The sequence below is a fragment of the Phascolarctos cinereus genome, unplaced genomic scaffold (genome assembly GCF_003287225.1).
Source record: "Phascolarctos cinereus isolate Bilbo 61053 unplaced genomic scaffold, phaCin_HiC Scaffold_1;HRSCAF=81, whole genome shotgun sequence".
Taxonomy (NCBI): Eukaryota; Metazoa; Chordata; class Mammalia; order Diprotodontia; family Phascolarctidae; genus Phascolarctos; species Phascolarctos cinereus.
In genome coordinates, this window is record NW_027555514.1 from 111,012,362 (window position 1) to 111,038,816 (window position 26,455).

The following is a 26,455-nucleotide window of genomic DNA, read 5'->3' on the forward strand; positions in this document are numbered from 1 at the left end:
AATATGCTGTTAGAACTTTTGTTAGGAATCTTTTATAAAGCAGACCCATATGAAATCTTCTAATCTCAAAGCCAGATGTTTAGAGTTAAGTCAAGAAGTATTTATTTAGCTTTTACTATGGCTTTAGGACTGGCTTGTGCTACTTTTTTAAGCCTTTTGATGCCTGAATTTGAATATTTGAAATATACCTCAAGTGTTTCTTGGTTGCATAATCACCATAATACCAAAGATAATTTCACTCTAATAAATATGGAAATTTCAAACATGATAATTTTATTAAGCACCTCCTAAGTGCCAGGTACTATGCTGACACTTTTAATAAAAAGACAAAAATCAGATTCAGTCACCTTACATTCTTATTGAGGAAACAATATGTACACATAGAAGTAGATGCAGGATATATAAAAAAATAAATATAAAGTAAATTTTTTTCTTTTTGGAGGCAGTATTTCCAGCTTGGTGGGGAGGGGTCGGACAAGGCTTCCTGTGACATTTGGGTTTGGCCAAGAAGAAATCTAGGAATTCAAACAAACAAACAAAGAAACCTAGGAATTCTAAAAGTCAGAGAAGAGCATTCCAGCCTTGGGGGATGGCCTATGCCAAGCCATAGAGGGAAGAGATGAAATGTTGGGAAAGGATAAGTAGATAAGTTTGGTTGGAATATAGAATGCATGTAGGGGAATGATATGTAACAGGTCTTGAAAGGTAGGCAAGTGCTGGGTTGTGAAGACTTTTGAATGCTAAACAGGAATTTCTGCTTGATTCTGAATGTGATAGGGAGCCACTGGAGGCTTTTGGTCAGGAGAACAATATGCTTAGACCTATCTTAAGACTATCACTTTTGGAAACGTGGAGTATAGATTGGAGAGGGAAGAGTGTTAGTCAGGAACACTAATCAGGAGGTAATTACCATATTACACATGAGAAAAGTGATGTGGATCTGAACTAGGAAGGGGGCTAGCTATGTGAGTAGAGAGGAGATACGTGCTAGGACTCCTGGGGAGGAAGAAAGGACAAGACTTCGAGATGTGGATGAAAGAGTGACATTGAGTATGTTTGATCTTACAGATTGTTCATCATTCCCTGTCTCTCTATTTCCAAGGCAGTTTTAAGGGTTACAAATTATGTTCACAGGAACTTGAAGTAATGGCCTAGGTCCTTCTAGCAGTAAATAGTTTCTTGAGATTGTTAGGCATTTTAAAATTGCTCGTAGAAGCCATTTATTTATAGACTGATTATAAAACTCTCCTAGAACCATTAGGGAAGTGTTGATTACATTGCTTCTGTAGTATTATGATTTCTTAATTCCTAGGACAGAGAGACTTGGTAGTATTTGATGCATTGTTTTCTAATGGTATCTTTATTTAATTACTTATGCATTATTTTTTTCTTAATTATAGCAAATGAAGAAGAAGTAAGAAGAGTAGCTGAAGAATTGGCCACGAAAGAGTCTGAAAATCAGAAAAGGTTTGTTTTATGGTACTTGCAAGATATTCTAATGGCATAACCTATCTATTTAATATTTCTGGTGGCAGATTTACTAAGGAGTCTTCCTCCTTTGTGTATTCTGAATTAATTTCACTGGGCTTTAGTTTCCTCATCTGCAAAATGAGGAGGTAGAACTATATGACCTTGGAGGTTCCTTCTAACTTTACTTATATGATCCTGTTATCCTTCTGGGAGAGGAAAAGTGGTAGAGTGAAAAACAGCACTACATTTGAAACAGAAATCTGGAATTTTAATCTTTAGCTTGCTATTTATTAGCTATGAGACTGTGGGTAAGTCAGTTACCCTCTTTGAGTTTATTTCCTCAGATTTAAAATGATAATAATACTTATGCTATCTACAGGGTTGTTTTGAGTTATTATGTAACTGGACTACTAGGCCTAATACCTAATATTTCCCAAGCTTATTTGTCTGAGCAGCGGTGTGTAAGTAGCAAACTGTTACTTGGTGTGATAGTGGGAAGTAGTGTTTTGGTTAGTCAGATATTCTTAGTGATGCATTGTTACCTGAATATACTCCAGGTGAATTTCTGATATTTGCACAATTAGAAGATAATGAAGTATACTTAATAGATCGTATAGTGTAGTGGATTAGGAATTGGCCTTGAAGTCAGGGTCAAGCCTTGCCTCTGACACATACTGGCTGCATAATCCTGGTTAAGTCATTTAAGTCTTGTGTCCCTGTAAACTCTCTTAAGACTATACATTATTGAGCAATTGCTGAACTCCTGTGGGAAAAGGTATTTCCTGGGCAGAAGTTCCCTACACTAGTGACACTCGTAGGAATAGACCCCCCCAAAAAAAAATTCTTAATAGGAAAGTTATAGAGACTTGAAATAGAATTAATCACAATAGGGAGATGATACCAGAGGTAAATAAGTGGATGATAAGAGAGCATTAGTTGCACTTGATAACTTTATCAAGATAACTGTGTGCGAGGGACTAAAAAACTGGAACATAGCATGTAATGGCTTAGCCACTGTCAGTAGTCCAAAAGATAGTGGAGAACAGGAGCCATATCTCAGGATCGGAAAGGGTACAAGTCCCAATTTTCTTCTTCTTCTTCTTCTTCTTTTTTTTTAAAGGCAATTGGAGTTAAGTGACTTGCCCAGGGTCACACAGCTAGTAAGTGTCGAGTGTTTGGTGTGGGGCTGGATTTGAACTCAGGTCCTCCTGACTTCGGGGCTGGTGCTCTATCCACTGCACCACCTCGCTGCCCCCATGTCCCAATTTTCAAACAAAGAAAAGAGACTGGAATCTGCAAACTCTATGGCAGTGAACTTGACTTTTGTTCCTAGAAGTATCCTAAAATGTATTATTATTAAAAGTATGGTTGGTGAAAAATCTAGAAAAAGAAGAAATCAGAGAAAGCCAGCATGGCTTTGTTTGGAATAGACCATTTCACTATAGCATTTCCTTATTTTTTTTTCTTACAGGTTTCCTTGATCGGGAAATGCAATAGATAAAGTTTACCTGGATTGATGTTAGCCAATATTTTGGCTAATACCTCTCATTTCTATTTAGGTGGACAAGATAGACAGATATGGGCTAGGCAGCAGTATAGTTGGGTGGATTTACAAATGTGGGAAAGGCCAGACCCAGGGAGAAGTCACTAATGGTTTGATGTCAGTTTAAGATCTTAGAATCATAGATTCAGAGCTAGAAGGAACTTTTAAGGCTTGTCTAGTCCAGCCTCATTTTAGAATTGAGAATATTGGATTCCTGACAAAGGATACAGCTTGAATAAGATCCTACAGTAAGCAGTAGAGATGACAGGTCCTCAGACTCAAATCCATTGCTCTTACCATTGTGCCATGAACGCCTTAGGGATCCATGGAACATTTTCGTCATCAAATTTGCAGGTGGCAGAAGGCTGGGAAGCATAGCCAATATATTCGATGAGAGTATCCACAAAGATTTCCATGGGCTAGAATGTTGGACTGAAAATTAAAGTGATAAAATTTGTTTGAGGCAAGTGTAAAGTTGAATTAAAAAAATCCATGTCAAGTACAAAGATGAGGATGGCATACCTGCAGTTCATCTGAAAAAGATCATTCTAGGGGCTTTAGTGACCTTGCAAGAGCAATTTTAGTCTGATATGATAAGAATAAAGCCAGTGGAATCTTAAGACAGGCCTAGTATCCAGGACTGTGTGATAATAGTCCTGCCCTACTTGGCCCTGGTCAGACATGGTTGTTAGGAGTATTTGGTTGTGGCAGCTCCATTTGAAGGATTAGGTGATTATCTAATAGATGATTGATAGATAATAGAAATTAGATAATCTAAAAGATATCTAATAGATAATTGGATATATTATCCAATAATAATAGTTAAATAACACATTGATAAACAGGGGAATTGTCTAGGGAGGTCACTTCATTGGGAAGAGCCCTAGGACTGTACCTTTTGAGATTGAAGAAAGTATGGATGTTTAAATGGGAAAAAGAAGACTTTATGAGCCTAGTACTTTTTGAAACTGAAGGAACTAGGGATGTTTTAGTGGCAGAAAAGAAGACTTTGAGGGTCCTGGACAACAGCATTCAGGCATTTGGTGGAAAAGGGGTTAGTTTTGTTTCACTTGATCCTAGAGGGCAGAAACTGGCAGCCAGGGGTGGGACTGGTAAAGTAGTGAATTTAGGCTTGATAAGATAAGTAAAGAAGGCACAATGATTAGAACCATCCCAAAGTTGCTTGGGCTTTTTTTGTGATAAGATTGCTGTTTCTGGCTCATTTGATGTCTTTTAGGGCTAACTCTCTGTAGAGGAAATTCTCTCTTAGGTCTCATTTGAACTGGTTGTATTCTTCTGGTCCATTGCACTTGTACACTCTGTGATACTGAATGCGTGTAAATCATTCTTTGATTGGGAAGATATAACAGGACCTTAAAGTGCCTTCCAATTATCACCTGGATGATCAGTTATTATTTATTTTAATATATGGATGTAATTCTTAGTAGTTATTTATAACAATGCAAAGTAGCAAATTGTTTAATAAAACAAGATATATAGTTTTGTTTCTGTCATAAAGGCAGCATGGAGTGGTCTAAAGAATATTGGGCTTTGAAGTCAGAAAACCTAGGCAAAAGTGTCCTAAATATACTACTCCTCATTTACTTGACTGGGGGCAGGCATCTTAAACTTTCTGAGGTTAATTTCCCTCATTTGTCAGATAGGAATACTAGAGCTTCCTTGCACTGGCTACGTCATAAAGTTACTGTGAAGAAAACAATGCATGTGTTCCCCTATAATGAATTACTAATTTATTAATGATTCATTAAACTTTTGGTGAGGTTTTCTTTAAGGGAGCAGAGAGAAAATGGGGCAAGCCCATTTATATAAGGATCAGCTGTCAGCCTCCAGGTCAAGTGATTTATGTTTGGATAGTTAAATACAAAATAAAATTTAAAAGGATTATGGAGATAATTTTACAATTTGGCTAATGCATTCAAAAATCAAATGCATAGTTTTGTGTTATTGGCTATGAATCAAAGGTAAGGTGTTCATACTTAGCAACACTAGTCCCTTTATGTAAATGAAATATTAACTAAGCTTTTAAAAAATGTCCAATAATAATAGTTAAATAATTATTATAATTAAATAAAATTGTTATCTAATTAAATAATTATTATAATATTATGTAATTAAATAATAATTATAATAAATTATAATGTAATAGATACCAATAGTGACTGTTGACCAACATCCTAATTAATATGCAGTAAGTCATTTATCTGGCATTGTTAGTGTACTTACCTCTCTCGTTGTAATTGATTTACTCCCCCAAGTGCCAAAACTTTTAAAACTTCAGTCATTTTTAGGAGTAAAAATAAATTAGTCGTATCTTATAATAAAAGATGAATAGGAGAAAAAAGTTCAGCACAACTAACCACCTAACCAACATGTCCATCCAGTCTGACATCACATAGTGTTCTGCACCCATTATACCCCATGAAAGGCAGCTGTCTTTCAAGCTATAGTGGAAAGAATGCTGGGCCTAGAGTTCAAGGGCGTGAGTTTCAAATGCAGCCTCAGACACTAGCCGTGTGACTCTGCGGAAGTCACTTAACTTCTGTTTATCTCAGTTTCCTCAGCTTAAAAAAGTGAATAATAACACCTCCCTAGTGGAGTTGTGGAGATCAGATGTAAGAAGGGCTTAGCAAAGTGCCTGGCACAAAGTAGGTTTTATTATAAATCCTTCTTCCCTCTCTTCTTTTCCTCCATTGCTTCAAAGAAAGGAATTGTGTTCTCATATCATTTCTTTGAGGCCAAGTTTAGTCATTGTAATGTTGTATCATTGTTTCAATTTTTAAACTTCTTTCTGTTTACATTTTTGTAGGCATTGTATATTTTGTTTTTCTGGTTCTCTTATTTCATTCTGCGGTAGTTTATGTGGCCTCATATTTGTGGTTTCTTAAAACACAGTAATATTCAGTTACCTTCATTATATTCAGTAATATTCACCTACCACAGTTAGTTTAACCATTTTCCAGTCTTTTTAAACAATTGAGTATTGAAATGAGCACTAATATCTGTGATATTTTCTCGTGGTAGCTGGGTGTTACAGTGGATAGATTGCAAGATTTGCAATCTGGAAGACCTGAGACTGGAAGACGTGTCTCAGGCACTTATTAGTTGTGTGACCCTGGGTAAGTTACTTAATTTCTATCTGACTCAATTTCTTCACCAGCAAAATGGGAATAATAATAGTACCTACTTAACGGATTTATTCTAAGAACAAAAATGGCATAATATTTGTAATGCTCTTTGCAAATCTTAAAGCACCAGAAAAATAAATTCTAGCTCTTATAATTAATAACAATAAAAGTGATTATAAATCAGTCTTTTCCTGATGAGACAATGTTGCTATTTTGAACATTTACTGTGTTGTTACTGCTCTTTGATTTATAGTACAGTGATGCGCTAAAGCTTTTTAGGAATCTTGGGCCTGTTCGGAGTTGGTACAACCTAGCCATCACTGTTATTCATTCACTTAGCATTAGTTATTCCATTCTCTTATGTTTGCTCTCTAATTTTCATTCATTCTTGCTGTCCCTGTGTTGCTCCTTCTGATCTACTGTCTCATTTATGCAGTTACCTAGGTAAGAGGTTGATGATGGCTCCAGCTTTTGTATGAAGTAAAATATCCAGATTTTTTTTAGAGCTGTGTGTCTCTCACAAGGCTTTCTGACTCATAATCAGTTATAGGATGATTAAAGTTAATGGAAGTTGAGTTTCTGTTTGGATAGTTTGTTATTGCATGTTTTAACATCTATTTGCAGGGCTAGTTTATACTAAATATGCAAGATAATTAGTTAAATATTATGCTTAAGGAACTGAGGAATAGGAGTCAGGGAACATAATTTAGGTTTAGTCATCAACTTTCTTGAGACTTTGGGCAAGGTATTTATATCTTCTGGCCCTTAATTTTCTTATTTTTAAAATGATGAGGGCATTAGAGTAGATGAATTCTCTCTCTTCAAATATATATATATATATATATATATTATATAAAAGAGAACAGAATTCTCTCTAAAAATCCTTATCTCATTTTAAAACATATATTTATTATAGCATCTATGAATATTAAAGTAATGCCCTCCCATTCTCTTTAGAGTATAAAAGTCTCATGACACTAAATTTCTTAAATCAGAATGTCATTAGTACTGCTAAAATTATCTGCGTATATTTCAGTTGTTTTCCACATAATGCTATATAATTATTTAATTGGATTAGCTTGATGGAGTATATAATTAGATAGCAGAGTTTAAATATTTTTTAAAAGACCTCTTTGATTAAGAAGTAAAGCAAACCAATATGATATTTCTTGTCTTTGAAATTTTATTACTATTAAATTGAATTTAGTTCTAATCATGACTTTTTGTTAGAATAGTATATTTAGTTGGTGTATTGTATGTCACGTAGGACTATTGTGCTATCTTTTTATTTCCCAATAATATAGGCTCTTTTCTTCCTTCCTCTACTCCAGCCCCCCCTCCCTTAACTGGAGTAACTCATCTTGTGTATTGTTTATTTTTTTTCCTCTTTCATTCTCCAGGTTCCATTTGCTCTGCTTTGATAAAGGGCAGATTAGATGAATACAGTCATATCTGATGGAGCCAATTTCCTATCTCCCGTGGATCAGGGTCAACAGCCTAGCTGTAAACTGGACATATGAGCATTGACAAAAAAAAAAATTATTTTCTGCCCTCTTAAGAAAGTAAGAGAGGTAGCATAACTTATTTTATTTTATTTTATTTTATTTTTTTAACATAAATTTATTTATTTTTAGCTTTCAACATTCACTCCCACAAGTTTTTGAATTCCAAATTTATACCCCATCTCCCCCCTCCTTCCACCCCAAGATGGCATGCATTCTGAATATCCCTTCCCTTAGTCTGTACTCTCTTCTATCTCTCTCCCCTTCTCTTATCACCTTCCCCTTCTATTTTCCTGTAGGGCAGGATAGACTTCTGTACCCCATTTCCTGTATTTCTTATTTCCCGTATTTCTTATTTCCCAGCAGCATGTGAAAACATTTTTTTTAAACACAGGTCTTTAAAACTTTATGTTTCAAATTTTCTCTCTTCCTCCCTCCCCACCCACCCTCATTGAAAAGGTAAGCAACTCAATATAGGTTGTACATGTGCAGTTATGCAAAACACGTCCATAGTAGACATGTTGTGAAAAACTAGCTCTATTTCCCTTAATCCTATCCTGCCCTCCCATTTATTCTCTTCTTTCTTTTGACCCTGTCCCTCCTCAGAAGTATTTACTTCTGATTACTCCCTTTCCCAATCTACCCTCCTCTCTATCATCCCCCTGCCCTCTTGTCCCCTTCTCCCCCTATTTTCCTGTAGGGTAAGACAGATTTCCATACCCAATTGAATGTGTTTGTTATTCCCTCCTTAAGCCAAATACTATGAGAATAAGATTCACTCATTTCTCTCTCACCTTCTCCCGTTTCCCCTCCACTGTAAGAGACTTTTCTGGTTTTTTTTTTTGTGAGATAGTTTACCCCATTCTACCTCTCCCTTTCTTCTTCTCCGAGTATCATCCTCTCTCATCCCTTAATTTTATTCTCCAGATATCACCCCTTAATCTTCAACTCACCCTGTGCCCTCTATCTATCTATCTACATATACATACATATAATCTTCTTCCTCCAACTACCCTAATACTGACAAAGGTCTCATGAGTTATAAATATCATCTTCCATGCAGGAATATAAACAGTTCAAACTTAATAAGTCTCTTATGATTTCTCTTTCCTGTTTACCTCTTCATGTTCCACTTGAGTCCTGTATTTGAAAGTCAAATTTTCTATTCAGCTCTGGTCTTTTTCATCAAGAATGCTTGAAAGTCCTCTGTTTCACTGCATGACCATTTTTTCCCCTGAAGGATTATACTCAGTTTTGCTGGGTAGGTGATTCTTGGTTGTAATCCTATGTCCTTTGCCCTCCAGAATATTATATTGCAATGCCCTGCGGTCTGTTAATGTAGAAGCTGCTAAATCTTGTGTTATCCTGATTGTGTTTCCACAGTACTTGAACTGTTTCCCTCTGGCAGCTTGTAATATTTTCTCTTTGACCTGGGAACTCTGGAATTTGGCTACAATATTCCTAGGAGTTTTCCTTTGGGGATCTCTTTCAGGAGGAGATCTGTGGATTCTTTCAATTTCTATTTTGCCCTCTGGTTCTACTATATCAGGGCAGTTTTCCTTGATAATTTCTTGAAAGATGATGTCTAGGCTCTTTTTTTGATCATGGCTTTCAGATAGTCCAGTAATTTTTAAATTCTCTCTCCTGGATCTATTTTCCAGGTCAGTTGTTTTTCCAATGAGATATTTCACATTGTTTTCTAATTTTTCATTCTTTTGGATTTGTCTTACTATGTCTTGATTTCTCATAAAGTCACTATCTTCCAATTGCTCTATCCTAATTTTTAAGGAAGCATTTTCTTCAGTAATCTTTTGGACTTCCTTTTCCATTTGGCCAATTTTTCTTTTTAGGGCATTTTTCTCCTCATTGGCTTTTTGGACCTCTTTTGCCATTTGGGTTAGTCTGTTTTTTAAGGTATTATTTTCTTCAGTATTTTTTTGAGTCTCCTTTAGCAAGCTGTTGACTTGTTTTTCATGATTTTCTTGCATCACTCTCATTTCTCTTCCCAGTTTTTCCTCTACTTCCCTTACTTGCTTGTCAGAATCCCTTTTGAGCTCTTCCAAGGCCTGGGACTGATTCATATTTTTCTTGGAGGCTTTGGATGTAGGAGCTTACCAAAGTAAGATAATATAGTCTGACTCTTTTTGTGCTGCTTGCTCATGATCCCAGCCAGTTACTTGAGTTTTAAACTCTTTGTTAAGGTAAGAGTCTGCTTCCAATGTGGAGAGTGTACTGTCCCAAGCTTCAGGGGTTTGTGTAGCTGTTTTCAGAGATACTTGTAGGGACCTGTAAATTTTCAGTTCTTCCAAGGTGGTATGATGAGGGGCGAGGTGTTTACTATTTTCCTGGCCTGTGAGCACAAGTATTCCTTTCTGTCCCGTAACTGTGAGGAGGGGTTCCTCTCCATAGCCGCTACAAGCTCCACCACGCCAGCACTCCTCCTCACCCCAGCACTGCTGCCCCGAACTGTGATCCAGATCCAAGCATAGGCAAAGCAAGAGATTCCTGCCTCAGCATTGGCAAAGAGATCCCTGCAATCCCTCTCTGATCAGCCACTGGATTCCCCCTCAGTCTGTGGGCCAGAAGCTCGGGAAGCAGCTGCCCCACCCAGGGCCAGGCTCTTGGGGAATGAAGCTGAAACCCTGCCTTCCACTCTGACCACGGATAGAAACAGACTTTTCCCACTGACCTTCTAAGTTGTCTTTGGCATTTATGGATTGAGGAGTCTGGAAACCTTTCAGTCCTCTGAGGCCTGCTCCAGATTTGCTGCGTTCCCAGCCCGGCATGATACACCTTTCTGATCAATCATCCAGGTTATCTTGGGCTGGAAATTTGTTTCACTCTGTCTTTTTGTGGGTTCTGCTGCTTCAGAATTTGTTTAGAGCCATTTTTTATGAGTATTTGGAGGGGTTTGGGGGAGAGCTCAAGCAAGTCACTGCTTTCACTCTGCCATCTTGGCTCCACCCCCTAGTATAACTTTTGAAAAAAATGGTTTCCTGGAAGCCTTCATGAAAATTCACAGCTGTCCAATCTTAGTATTGAGATCTGTTCACCTATATGCTAGTTGTTAGAAAAAAAAGTTAGTTATTGCCCCCTTGGTCCCACCCCTCCTATTTTTATCCTTGGAGAAGAACTTCAAATAAAATTAAGTTTTATGTGAAGCATTTTAAGAGTGTTTTTGGTATCAAATAGCATTATACCTTACTGTATCTCACAACTTAATTGAACCCGACCTTTTAAGTAGTTTTAGAAAATAGACATTCCTGCTATTTATATACATCTGCATGCATATTCACCACTTCCTCCTTAGTATACCCTTGGCAGATGCAAAAGTATGTACAGGGAATAGTGAATAGGCCAGTTTGACTAGATGATAGTGTGCATGGAGCCTTGCAGTGCCAGATCTCAAATATATTATAGAGCAGTAATTTGTGATATGGTTTGGTACTGGTTAAAAAATATTAGATTGATCAGAGGAACAGATTAAGTACACAGCCCAGGAGTGCATGTGTATTCAGTCTAGTATTTGATAAATACAAATATTGTAGTTATTGGAATATAAGGGCTCACTATTTGACAAAAACTGCTGTTAAAATTGGACAGTAGTATAGAAGAAATTAGATTTAAACCAGACCTCACACTTTTTAATCAAGATAAACTCCAAATGGATATTTGACTTAAATACAAAAGGTCAAGGAGAAAAGAAATCACAAATGAGAAAAGCAGACACATGGAAAAACAATTACCTATCAGATAAATTCATGGCCAAAGAAAGAATACAGAGGTTCATGGAAAATAAAATGGATAATTTTTATTATATAAAATTAAAATTTTTTTTTCCCCAATCAAATGAGGCAAGCTGAGTTTAGAAGGGAAACAGTTAAGTGGAAAAAAAAATTGGAGCAAATTTGTCTGATAAAGGTCTCATTTCTAGTCTATATAAAGAGGCGATTCACATTTATAAAAATATGAACTATTTCCCAGTTGATAAATAGTCTGAGGATATAAATGTGCAGTTCTCAAGGTAAGAAACCTAGGCTATCTATGGACATAGGAAGGAATGCTTCAAGTCACTACTAATTAGAGAAATGCTTACTAAAGCAATTTTGAGATTACACCTCGCACGCCATCAGAGTTGCAAAGAGGACCAAAAAAGAAAATGGTAAATATTGGAGAAGCTGTGGGAAGACAGGTGCATTGATGCACTGTTGGTAGACTTGTGAATCAAAACAATCTGGGAAGCAATTTGAAATAATATACAGAAAGTTACTAAATAGTGTATGCCATTTGATCTTGCTAGGCCTATACTCCAAAAAGATCAAAGAAAGAAAAAAGAAGTTTTGTGTGTGTGTGTGTATTTATAAGAGCTCTTTTTGTGGTAGATGGCAGAAGACTGGAAACTATGGGGATATCCATCGTTTGAGAAATGTCAAAAAAAAAGTTGTGGTGTATGAATATGATAGAATACTATAAGAAATGAAGAAATAGATTGTTTCAAAGAGACATGGAAAAGACTTCAGTGAACTGATACAGAATGAAGTAAGGAGAACAAAAAGAGTAATTTGTGCTTTTACATAAATGTCATAAAAATGAACAATTTTGAAGATTTTCATAAACTGATGAAGAATAAAATGACTAGAACTAGGAGAACAAGACATTTCTATTCCAAATGTTCAAATGGGATATTTATGCCTGACTTGTAGTAGAGCCTTCTATGTTTGGATTGGTCTGATTAGCCACTGTCATACACACTGTACATTGACCTCAACATAATGATGTCATTTTGGTTCTCTTCAAGTGTGAGGGACAACCAACATTATAAAGACAAAAAACTTTGAAAACTGTAAGAACTGTGATCAGTACAGTGACCATCCATAATTTCAGAAGACTGATGATGAAACGTACTAATTCACCTAATAGTTGAGGTGGAATATTTAGGGTGCAGAATAAGACACATGTATTTTTATATACAGCCAAAGAAAACATTTGTTTTGTTTGATTATGCATATTTGTTGCATAGAATTTTTTTAAAAATAAGACATTTTTAAAAAGAGGTGGGAGAGTGCTGCAGATATGGAATGTTGCATGCACTTTCAGATGAAGTCACCATGTTATTAATTTTACTTAATTTTGTAGCAGGAGAATTCATGTTCGTAATGTATAAACAAACATATTAAAACTTATGGAGTATGAAATGAAGTGATGCATAAGAAGTCTGGAAAAGGTTGACTGGAGCCAGTTTGTGAAGACCTTTCAGTACTATAGGAGAGTATCTTGGTCCTACAGGCAACAGGGACTTACTGGACCCTTTTGAGGAGAAAAGTAACATAGTCAGACCTGCTGGGAAATGTTTGGACTATAGCTCATAGAGAAGAGAGATTTGAGACCAAGAGACTAATTAGGAAGCTATTATAGAAGTGATATGTATGAAGAGATGAGGCTCTAAACTAAGGCAGTAGCTATCTAAGTAGAGAGAATGGAGTAAGACATGCTTATCATGATGGTATGAACATGACTTGGCAATTGATGGGATTTGGAGAGTGGAGAAACATGAACAGTGGAGGATGACAGAGGTTGTTAACCTGTGCTGTCAGAAGGATGCTGTTGCCCTTGACAGAAATGGAGAAGTTGGAGATGGGAGGATTGGAGTTGTTCCTTTCTATTCTATTCCTTTCTCATGGGGTCAGAATATGATGTTCCTGTCACTCATTAACTATCTCCCCACCAGCTATCTTCTTACCTCCATTCTCTCCCTTTCTTAAAGGGAGAGAGAGCTTCTTGTCCTATCAGAGGGGTATAGATGGAATATATTCTGAGGAACGTTGAGTGACCAGTACAAAGGCAAAAAAAGAGTGTCCTGTGTGAGGAGCAGGGAGAAGGCCAGTTTGGCTGGATCACATTTTGTAGGAGCAGGGAGCAGTGTTGAATGAGACTGGAAAGATAACTTCGGGGAGCAGGTTGTGAAAGACTTTAAAAGATAAATAGAAGAGTTTTCTTTATCCTTGAAGAACTTGGATGTTACTGGAGTTGAGTAGGGGAGTTGCACAATCAGTTCTGTGTTTAAGGAAAATTACCTTGGCAGCAGTATGTAAAATGACCTGGAGTGAGAAAACACTTGAGGCATGGAGGCCAATTAGGAGGCTGTTCCAATAATTTTGGGTAGAGATGATGTGGGATTCAACTATGTGGGATTGATTGTGATTGGAGATATGTTGTGAAGATAGAAACAGCAAGATTTGTAAACTGATTGGATATGTCGAGTGAGAGATAGTGAGAATAGTGGTGAGATTATCAACCTTGGAGAGTGGAAGAATGTTGGCACCTTAGGTAGAAATAGAAAAGTTTGGAAGAGGGGAGGATTTAGGGGAAAGATACTGAGTTCACTTTTGGATATGTTAAGTTTAAGATGTCTCTGAGACATCCTATTTTAAAGTGACTGTGGTAGATAGTTGATGATCAAGCTCAATGGAAAGACTGGATCTGAATATAGAAATTTGTCAGTCTTTTGCATAGAGATAATAGTTTAACTCATGAGACCTGTTGAATTTCTGAGAGAGAGTGAAGCAGACCTAGGAGAAAAATTTGGGTAGCATCCACAGTTAGAGGATTTGATACAGATCATGGTTTAGCAAAGGACGCTGAGAAAGACACGTGAGAGGTGAGTCATGAAGGATTAGTAGCATGAAAACCCATTAAGAGAGGAGAAGAGGGTGGTCTGCAGTATAAAATGCAGCAGATAGTTCAAAAAGGGTGAAGACTTAGAAAAGACAATCAGATTTGACAATTGTGAGAATATTGATAATTTTGGAGAGAACAGTTTTAATTGAATGAGATAGAAAGCCAGAAGGCAAATGACTGAGAATTGAATCAAAAGGAAATAGAGATGGGAGCACAGACTGTTATTTCAAGGAGTTTGGCTGAGAAAGAGAAGAGATGATAGGATGATAGCTCAAGAGAGTAGTAGGTTCTAGGGATGGTTTTTAAGGATAGGGGAGAATTGGACATCTTTGAAGGTGGTTCATTATTAAAGATTCTGTATGTGTGTCTGTGTATGATCGTGGAAGCAATCTGTTAGAGAAAATGAGAAGGAATGGGATCAGTTCACATGTGGAAAGATTGGTGTTGTCAAGGAGATGGGCCACATCCTTGTCAGATACTATAGGAAAGAATCTCAAGAGGTTTTGAGATGAAAAGAGTCTAGGAGAGGGAGTCACAGGGGAGAAGACACTTTAAAGTAGGATGTGAGGTCTTTAGCTGAGGGAAAAAGGAATGAGGGAGGTATGGGAAGCTTGAAGAGGGAAGAAAAGGTTTGGAACAGCTTTTGTGCAAACTGATGTAGGGAATTAATTAGGGAGGAATAAAAGGCCCACCTTGTTGCAGTGAGGGCCCAATTGAGGTTGGGTAACATGACTTTGTGATGTAAATAGTTGGGAAGATTTTGAGACTTCCTCACATTTAGTCAATCCTCTACATTTAGTTCCTGAGTTGGCACTTTTTGCCACCTCCAGTCATCGCCTGTTTTTGTGCTTTTGGATGGGCTTGGTGGTGCTTCATGCTTGATCTTGACTTAAGTTCTCTGGCTTCTTGTGTCTGATTTCCACTTATCATCATCATCATTATTATTACTATTTCCGCGTCCTGGGTTTAGGCTCTGTTTGATCTTTTGAGGGTAATGCCACTGAACCTTTGTGGCCTTGGGGTTGCGTTGTCCCATTTGAGTGTTGTATCCTATACTGGTCATTGGCCACTGCTGTTCCTGAGGCTTCTGAAGTCTCCACGCTGGGCCTTTCTACCCAAACTGAGCCTTTCTCGAGGAGCCCTCCCCCCATTGCTACCTCTGGACATAGAACTTTGGAGGGTATACATATAGTCCAAACTCTGTGCTGGGAAGGTACCCTGTGCTGGAGCTGGCTTTGCCAGTGCCTCTGTTTCCTGTTGTTCGTGGCCTTCTGATTGACTTTGGGTGGAAGAATTCACTTCCTGTAGTTTCTTACTGGAATATGTGAGGATTACTCTGTTTCGTGGGAATATCGAGGTTTTGTGGATGGACTGCCTGCCAATACAAAGCAAATATCCTCATAGGAACATATTTACATTTGCATTCATTCACATATATAGAAATATAGTAATCTTATAGTTTTCAAAAGCTAGTAAAATTGAACGAATTTAATAAGTTATCCCCATTTCAGCTATTGAGCCTCCATACCTTTAATGTTCTATCATTGAGGCTTGCTTGATATATCTGAGGTCGGATGCTATTTTTGGTGCCGTAGCAGTTATTCAGCTAATGGAAATTATACTTTAGGATCTAACAGTGCTACTCTGTATTTTAAGATTTTAGTTATTAAAATTCTTAGTACATTTTATCTTAGAGCTGGTCCATTTTCATGTTGGCTAGTGTTGAACAGTAAATTTATGACTCCACAAAATCTTAATATCTTAGTATGGGAAAATGTTAATACATATGGTAAGGAAGGTCATAGACTTTAGTTTATATTCTATGTTTTTCTCATTGCAAAGCCTGATAAAGGGAATCTCTACTCTCAAGAGTGAATTTTCAAGCAAATGTCTGTGTTCTTTCTGTGATTGCGATTTAGTGTGTATCTTGGATTATAAGTCATTGATGATATCACATTGAAATTGTTGGAGGCCAGTTTAGTCAGAACTAATAGATTTCAGCATAAGTAGAGGTTATAAAAACTCAGCTTACTTTTCACTTGTGCCCTCCTTACCAGAACCAGATTGTGACAGCAAGAAAAATGTGAACACTTTAGCCCTCTGGCCTTTGACATTTGAATTTCACCTCTTACCTTATAAAGGCAAGTAAAATTGTTACCCTTTTAATAGTGTTTTTAAAGACCTGAAGAGTAAAGGGAATAAATGTAGGGTGTTGCAAACAGAATAGTTGTACATCAAGAGTTTTTATCTCTGAAAATGGACTAGAAGTGAGAATACTTTTTTTGCCCTTTAAATTTAAAAGTATGCTAATAGCAGGCCTAAAATAAATTTGATTCAGTACATAAAATCACATTTAAAAATTTTAAAAGCACAGTTCAGTTGAAATATTGAAGCTTAATGAGTACCATATAACATTTTTGAATTTTATTTTTCATAATTTTGAATAGTAATTGAATTTATATGCATTGTCTTTAGTGCTATTCTTTATATTATTATCATAAAATAAGTGTTACACTTATTTTTACTTTTTACTTTTCTCTAAAGAGCAACCCCATGTACAACTTTGAGAAGTTTCAATAACTTAACCAATTACTTTCTGCCAGAATTACTCATGTATGGCAGTTATATTGTGATATGATTTCTGCTGTAGATGACAGAAAGAAAAAAGGCAATGATATGCTTATGGTTAACTGCCTCAGGCCAGTGTATTTGGTACTTGTTGGCTATCACATATCCTGATGAGACAGGTAAATTTGGGAAATAGGACTTCTAGGAAGAATTATTCTTTATTATGTTGAAAATTAGAAGTGAAAGGAGAAAAGAATAGACTCTTCCCTTATGAAAAGACAGTTCAGTGATTACCCAAGAAATTATAGGTACTTGTCTTAAAATATTTTAATTTAGCATAGTGTTTGAACCCTGTTTCCAGTCATTGATAGAAATTGAAATAGTTACTGTGTGTTTATATACCTCCTCCATCCCCACTGAAATATACCAACCTACCTAGAGTTAATGAATTTTAAAAAATACAGGAAAGGAGAATTGTTGATCATGATATGTATTATTAAATGTTAGCTTAACACTCTAGGGCTGGAAATGATCTTGAAAGATGTTGCTAATGGATTTATGATTTGAGTAGGGGTTAGATTGGATGACCTGTGGGGTCCCCTCTAGCTATAAGAGTCTGTGGTCTAGCATCTCTAGCTGTAAACTTTGTTTCAAGGCAGTTATTAATGTGAATGGCAGGATGCTTTTCTGTTTTATTTGATAAAGACATTTAAGAAAAATATACCAGAATGTCCAGTCATAACTCTTTTTAATAATTGAATCGTTCAGTAAGCATTTATTAAGTGCTTACTATCTTCTGGGTGCTCTTACAACAAGAAAACTATGTCTGATTTCTATCCCAAACCTCTTATGCTTTAGTTTAAACATACTTTTTCATTGTTCAGTTATGGTGAATAGTAGCATTCCCCATTCTCTCTATTATAATATTTCCTGTACTTAAAAACTCTTGGGCCATCCTGTTATATAAAAATACCATTTCCTTTAAAATTGTCTTGCTAGCCTACTTTTCTGTTCTTTTTCATGGCCATTGTTTCACGATGTTCTCTTCTGAGTTAAGAATAGTTTTTTTTATTGAGCTTAAAAGTAGACATTGACCTTACTTGCATATATAATAGGAAGATGACTTCATCATTATTTGTTAATTTCTTCGTAAGCTTGCTAAAAACATGGAACCTATATTATGTTTTACTACATTGCTGCTTTTTTCCTATTTGAGTTCAAATGAAATATTTGCATTTTTTAAAATACTTTAAATGGCCAGCAATTATTGATTATTTAGTTGGTGTATTATGTATACTCTTTTGATATTCTTTAAGAATTATAGACTTTTTACAAACTCCACTGTTATTTTAAAAAATTCACCCATTTTAGGCTTATCTTAGTTTCTCTGCATTTTTTAGGACTACCTGTAGCTACAAGAAGAGTTCCTCCTCTTTAAGAAGTTATCTTTACAAAACATGAATACCAGATCCTGAAAAGACTCAATCAGACATACCCTAATGAACTGTAACTTTTTTTATTTGTTGTAATAGTTGCGGTGATGTGTACTTTTGTTTAATTATATCTTTGCTGACAGTAATTATTGGGCATTCTGCTATGATGTATAATGTTTGAAATGATTTCATTCAATTTTTGACTCTTGCATTGTAAACTAGTTTCTGATTTCTTGTTTTTAATCTTCTGTGATTTTATGGTAATTCATGTTAAGACTTTTTTCTTCCATTTTCTAGAATAATATAGTTGGTAGTATTTGTAAAGTAATGTATTATACTTTATCTTTGAGTTTTATTATGAGTATTATTTTTTTGTCAAATGTATACAAGAAGACATTGAGGCAAACTTGTGTACTTGTAGACAACTGATAACAAATTTGGATATTGGCCACATTCTCTAGCCTGTCAAGTAACAAAAACTTAACTACTTCTTAACAAAGAGGACACTGCTCTCTAAGCCCTCTTCTGACTTGAAATCACTTTATTAGCTCCTTGTAGCCTCTCCAGACTTGGGATCCAGGAGGAAATATGTTAGGCAGAGTCAGGTAGAGAAGTTCTTTATGAGTTTATAAAGGAAGACATACTTTCCACTCTCTGTGGAAAATGATGATTATTGTATTTTTCTCTGGATCTTATCCATTTTTCTCTAGACCTTGATTAAGGGTAGTAGTTTAGTGCATGTAGGGGCTGAACCTCACTAAATATCATAGTAGGCTTCTTAGTGTACTAGCACAGTGCCTGACAAATACTAAGTGCTTAATTAATAAATGCTTGTTGACTGGCTGGCTTGACTGTGTTCTTGCCCTTAGGTGACACTGTGGCTAGAGTCCTGGGCCTGCAGTCAGAAAGACTCAGAGTCCGAAGGGCCTAAGATCGGGGCCTTAGGTGCTTAACTAGCTTTGTGTCACTTAATTTATGCCTGCCTCAGTTTCCTCAACTGTAAAATGGGGCTAATAAGTGTATACTTTCCACGGTTATTGTGATGATCAAATGAAGTAATATTTGTAAAGCACTTAACATAGTGTTTGCCACAGGGTAGGTACTATATCAATGCTACTGGTTGTTATTACTGCACTCCATTCAGGGTTTTCAGAGAAGTTTTAGAAAAGGGCTGAAGTTGGTGTGCTTGGCTTTGAAAATATGAGGTTAGGAATAGATAAGGTATTGTTTTTCTTTCAATGAGTTGAGGATAGAAAAGAGAAAACTTTTTATCTGAAAGCCAAAAATTGTTCTAGTGAATCTCCATCAAATTGCAGACAACTCTAGACAATTAAAAATGATTATGTTGCCACTATTCCATATTTATACTGAATTAGAAAAAGTTGTATTCTGTAGTTCAAGCTCACCCAACATTGAGCTTCTCCTGTATCGTGTATGCTGAGTAGTGAAGGTTTAGCTAAGATAAAGTCCTTGAACTCATGGAGTTTAGAGAACTATTACACAAGCACAGATATTACTTAATACTATTTATTGTAATAAAGCATTATAGAGTTGCAAAGCAAAGTGCTATGTACAGTAAATGGCAAAAGATTGTTACTGACTTTGGGGAGGCAAATGAGGGCCAACTTCTAGGAGGAGATAGCATTTAAGTTAGAATTCAGCAAACAAAGAGTAGAAAGGAGGACACTTGGAAAACAGCTTGGAGGGAGACTCACGGAGGCAGGAAAAGGCTTTTTTTCCTTTTAAGTCCTGGCTGTCTTTCTTTCTTTTTGCACTGATCAGATCTTGTCTTGTGTTCTTCCCCCCTCCCCTCCCATACTTTGTACTGAACTACAAAGTAGACACATATTCTAGCAAATGATTTGTACTTCACTAACTTCTCTAAGAATAGTGGTTTTTGTTTTTTGAGAATAGTGATTTTTTAAGACTTCAGGACTATTATGTTTCATGAGACCTACTTTCTAATAGTAGAATGGTTTTGTAGTTTTGTGTTTTTGCATTACAACCACTACTGAAAGAATCTCAGAAACACCAGAAATCAACTTACTCAATTTCAAGAGAAAAATTTTACATTTTTAATGGAAGAATTGAAGTTCTTTTGTATCCCATTCCTAGTCTGCTGTAAAATTAAGATTTCATCATATTTTAGGTGCTTTTAAAAAGGCATATATATTTATACATATATGTATATCTATGTCAATAGTGGTATATCTTTTACAGCATATGGCATATATGTATATTTAAAAACTAGTTAATTGTTAGTGCATTCAAAGATGTTACATGAAAAGAATGCTGGAGCCTTAGATTTGAATCCTGGAAACACTCATCTCCCTACATATTAACATTCCTACTTTATTCTTTATCCTTGAATGTCTCCTCTATTTCTGCTACCTCTCAGTTCTTTCTCAGGTAAACCCTATGCTGTTAGGCTCTCCTCCCTTTATTGCCAGGCCTTGGCAAAGAAGTAAACTCCACTATCCTCTACCCTTGAATACCTTATTCCTTTTTGCTGAACACTCTTTGTGATTTCCCAGCACAAGATTACTTTTCCCTATCCATCTTCTTTGGTCTAATTCATATACTGATGTGTGGAGCTGGAAATTGTTAACTGGTCCACTACAAATTTAGATTGCACAATCACAACTGGCAGCAATGCAGTCCTTCTACACTTCATTGCAGGAAAGAAATCCTTTTATACTTCTTTATGACAAGGCAATACTTTTACTCCTCCCTAATCATTTTTTTATTCTGTTCACTACAGGGACTATGTCAAAGCTTTTGATCCTTATTAGAAGTCTTACTTACAAAAAAGTACTACTTTTTTGTCTAAGAACCTCACTTCATGTTTTATCAGAAATATTGAAACCATTCATGAAAAGCTCCATTTTATCTCCTCTTCCTCATCTCACATCACTAAGACATCTTCCCCCACTATTTTCTTTGCCTCTGTCCCACATGAAGAGGTGACCCTTCTTCTTGCCAAGATCAACTCCTCTATAGGTACCCTTGATTCCATTCCCTTCTGTTTCTCCAGCAGATTATCACCACTATGATTGCCATCATTCTCTCCTTATCCATTGGTTCTTTCACTGTTAGCTACAAATATGTTCATATCTCCCCCATTCTTAAAACAAACAAAAAACTCCTTTGCATCACCCAACCATCCCAACTAGTTATCATCTTATGTTAATTCTCCCCTTTTGGGCCAAAATCCTTGATAAAGGCCTCAATACTGAGTGCTTCAGCCTTCTTCTCGCTCAATTTTAAACCCTCTTTAATCTGTCTGCCAACATTATTGTTCAACTGAGCCTGCCCTCTCCAAAGTTACCCATGCTTTCTTAACTGACAAGTTAGACGACCTTTTCTCAATCTTCATCTTGACCACCCTGTGACTCTTGCAACTGTTGATCACCATCTCCTTGAAATTCTCTTCTTTCCAAGTTATCATGACACTGTTGTCACATGGTTCTGGTACCCAGACACTGACCCTTCTTGCTCTCCTTTGCAGGATTTTCCTACTATTCTGATAGTGGACAGACAGCATTACTAATCCTGGGAAGCTGTGCTTAGCTGATCACTTTTATCTTTGTTGAATGTCCTCCTCATGCTATGGCTGGAAAAAACCTTATTTTTTGATAACTGACTGACCTACAAATGTCTTATTCCCTTTCAATATTTGACCAGAACTACCAGGAGATGAACTTGAGTCAGGCCTAGCTCACAATAAATACTAACACCGGGATAATCAGAAAACACCCTTTCAGGGTGAATGCCCTTAAGGTAAGTCTTAATGGGGAGCAAAGGGTTTCAAGAGGAGGGAATAAGAAAGGAGAGCATTCTAGGCATGGGTGGTAGCCTTTTGCTAAGGCACTGAGCAGGAAGATGTAATGTCAGGTAAGAGTCAGTTTGGCTAATATAGAATGAGAGTAATGTATAGCCAGTCCTCATCATTCCCACATTTAGCTTTTGCAACTTAAAACATTCGCATGATTTTATTCATGACCTCATTTTCTCTTTCACAGTGGCAACCATGCACATTCATGGCTATGTCCAGTAAAGAAAAAAATGAGAAACTTGATGCACATGTTTGTGAAGTGGCTGGTACCCTACTATGTGCTTCACATTGTAAAGAGCTCCCTGGGCATTTGTTGCCTATTTTCATTGTTTGCATTTAAAATTCATGTTTTGTGTTGTAATTTTTCCCCTACAGGATAGTGGCTCTAAGCCCAAGTGTGCAAAGTCAGTGATGCAACTTAGAAAATGAAGGTGTTAGATAAACTTTGTGTTGGAATGTCTGCAACCATTGTCAGCCTAATTGACCATCTGGCTAGAGATAAGGCTGCTGATCCCATCATCACTGCAGCTTTGTGGTTAAAGATCAACTTGCCTCTGCTGTGCTCCCTTATTCTGAGACCATTAAGGACCTCAAATGGCACAGATGTAACTGACTGATTATTTCAAGCTGGTGTGTCCTTCACAAAATCCTATGCTATCCATCAGTTGTGAAGGACAGAGTGTCAGAGGTGATGGCAAAACTGTCAGTCTTGGCATCTTCTGACAGCAGTGACTAAAATCCCAGTAAACTGTCCCTTGTTTTCAAAAGGTGACTAAGGTAGAGAGGTATACAGCAATATAGTATATAGTACAAGGCCCTCATGTCTCAAGGCCATCTGACACCGTGGAAGATAAGATTCTAGTTAAAAAATGTTTTAGTGTTAAAAATTTTATTTATTGTACAGTATTTATGGTACTGTAGATTTCATGTATTATAAAAAGTGAATATTGTCTGAAATCAGTTTTTTGTTTTTGTTTTTTTTAATTAAGATGTTAGCATAAAGGTCACAGAATTCTAGGGAGTTACTAGTTAAAAAAAATGTTTTGCATGTTACCAGTTGTATTTTGTGTACTGCATTTAATAGGTTATTTCATAAGTGCGTGGTATCAGAATTAATTTTTTGTTATAAAGACTTGTATGCAGAAAAGTGTATTTTCAGCAGTCTCTAGAGAAAGATTACAGTTTTTGGTGGCCATGGGAACCTAATCCCCTCTTTCCAGTAGGTTTAGTGTATCAACATTCTTTGACTTTTCCACCATTTTCTAGCAGCATTACCTCCATGAAAGTTGAGGATTGACTGTATCAGCCTGGATTATAGGCTGGAGCTAGATTTTGAAGAGTTTTAAATGTCAGAGAAATTTATATTTGATTTTAGTGGCAGTGGGAAGCCATTGGAGATTCTTTTTTTTTTAGGCAATTGGGGATAAGTGACTTGCCCACGGTCAAGTGTTTCATCTGAGGCCGTATTTGAACTCAGGTCCTCCTGACTTCAGGGCCCGTGTTCTATCCACTGCGCCACCTAGCTGCCCTACCATTGGAGATTCTTAAGCAGGGAAGTGACATGTTTTGGAAACAGTTTCCTCATTTGCATTAGTCAGTGCTTTCTGTAGCTATACATTGTTCTTTTAGAAGGAAATACTTATGTCTGTTTAAAACATTAAAGCTTTAGTAAATGAAATGACTCTTGAAAGTGATACTGTAGAGCTCTGAAGCTACCATGTTTGGTATTCTTTCCTTTCTTTGTCTTGGGCATAAACTTCTTTGGGGATCAGTGTGTGAATTTGGCATTCTCTTTCTGCTTTGAGCCAGGACTTGTAGTGAGAACTTTGTTTGCCTCTTGTGACGATGGCAGTTTGAATTTGCTGTTGTGATAATATTACAGACTTTTCTAGACCACTTGGTAATATTTATCTATCAACAACAACAAAAACTAGTTAATTTTTGTTTTTACATTGCCATGCCTTCCCTCTCCTGGGCTAGGTGATAACAGTGGAGAAAGCTCTGGCCCTGGGGTCAGGAAGATCTGAGTTCAAATTTGACCTTAGCTGTGTGACCCTGGGCAAGTTATATAACCACTGCCTGCCTCAGTTTCCTCGGCTACAAAATGGGGATAATAACAGCACCTACCTTATAGTGTTGTTATGAGATTCAAATGAGATAATATTTGCACAATTCTTTGTACAGTGCCTGGTTCATAGTAGGCACTTAATAAGTACTTGTTACCTTTGCAATAAGCCATCCCATTTAAGAAACATGGAAAATGGTGGGGTTTGGGGGGGAGAAGGAAAATCGTTCAGGAAAACTAATCAACACGTCAACAGTCTTAATACACTATATCTTCAACACACTGCGGTGTGCAGTGTTCTGTATCCATAATCTCCCATCTGTGTAGAGATGGGAGTCTGGTCATTTAATGGCATAGCATTCAACTTAGTTGTGTTCTTCCTTTTGCATTTTTGTAGTTGTTTATATTGTTTTCTGGTTTTACTTCCTTCATTCTACATCACTTTGTCTTATTATATTTCTCTTAATTCTTCATATTGGTTATTTCTTTGGCTGCAATAGTATTCTATTACAGTCATGTGTCACTTTTTAGCTGTTTATCACTTCATGTATACTTTATTTCTAGTTTTTTGCTGCCACAAAAAATGTTGCTGTGAATATTTTAGTGTCTTTACAATTTTTCTCTCTGATGTTCCTGGGGTAATGCTTAGCACTAGGGGTTTCTGGATCACAATAAAATATTGATATTTTAGTCACTTTTGTAGCATACCTTCAAATTGCTTTCAGAATGGCTGTACCAAAACTTGTTTCTGCTAAAAGTGTATCAGTGTATTTTTCTTCCCTCTACTCCTCCAATGTTGACTATTATCAGTTTTTGAACTCTTTGTGAGTTTGTTGGGAGTGAGGAGAAACTTCAGAGATATTATGGTTTGTATTTCATATTAGTGAATAATATTTCATATAGTTGTCAATAGCTTGTTCTTTTTTTGAAACTTTTGTTTCATATGCTTGGACCACCTATTCTCCAGGTAATGACTCTTGAACCTATATGTTTGTGTTAGTTTCCACAGATATCATGGATATCTGACCCTTATAGGGGATATTTTATGCAGAGTTTCTTTCATCATCAACAGTTTCCCTTCTTATCTTAGCTACACAACAGTAATGTCATTTCTGTATAGAAGCAGCAAAATTCAGGAGCAAATGATAGATGTTCCATTAAAAGTAATTGTAAAATGTCTGACAATTGAAAGTAAATTTATCTTGGCACATTAAAGACTTGTATAAATACAGTTATATGATTGGATAATTCCAATATAATAAAAATTATTATACTCCTTAAATTAATTTAGATACGTAGGGCTATTCCAGTCAAACTATCGAGGAGGAATACTTTATAGAGCTAGACAAAATAGCAACAAAATTTGGAGAAATAATAATTTCAAGGGAAATAGTAAAATAGAAAGAAGGAATGAAGGGAGATTTGCATTTCCATACCTCAGCTTATATTACAAAGCAGTAATAAATGGTAAAGTACTAATAAATATTCAGTATTGGTTAAAACATACTAATGTAAATTAGTGGAACCAGAGATAGGGAAGAATCAGAAAAGTTGAACTGGGTATCTCAGTGTTCAGTAAACCTGAGAACATAAATTTCTTGAGAAGATCTTTCAATATGACATGAACTTTTGGGAAAACTGGAAAGCATTTTCACAGCAATTAGAATAATCATCTGACACAATTTGCCATAATAACCTCAAAATGGATATGACCTGAATATTAAAGGTCATACATTTTTTTAAAAATTGAAGATAATCAGGTCAATTACATTTCATAGTTATGTCTATGGGCTCAGTGCTTAAACAAAGGATAAACACAGTGACAAAGGTTAAAAATAATTTTTATTACCTGAAATGGGAATTATTTTTGCACAAACAAAATCAGTGCAATTAGCATAAGAAAGGAAGTTGTTATTTAGGGAAAAATTGTATAAAATATCTCTCATAAGGGTATGATATCCAAAATATAGAAAACTAACACAAATAATATCAAGAACTAATCTCCAATAGATAAATGGTTGAAGGATATGAAGAAATAGTTTCAAAAAGAATTGCAAACTCTTGCTAACCACTGAAACGAAAAGAAATGCAATAAAAAACTATCTCAGGTTTTATCTCACACCTTGCAAAGTGACAAAGTTGACAAAAGATGGGTCTAATCAATATTAGAGAGGCTAGGAAGATAGGTACACAGTTGGTGGAGCTGGGAATATTT

At 36.2% G+C, this 26,455-nt stretch overlaps 1 protein-coding gene across 1 annotated transcript in view; it reads left to right on the forward strand.

The window, feature by feature from the left end:
- The window catches only part of CHCHD3 (coiled-coil-helix-coiled-coil-helix domain containing 3), a 356,984-nt gene that overhangs the window by 69,063 nt on the left and 261,466 nt on the right, over positions 1 to 26,455 (forward strand). The window contains exon 3 of the mRNA XM_021002286.2: positions 1,401 to 1,467. Within this exon, the coding sequence (XP_020857945.1) occupies positions 1,401 to 1,467 (67 nt within the window). The remainder of the gene's footprint in view (positions 1 to 1,400; positions 1,468 to 26,455) is intronic.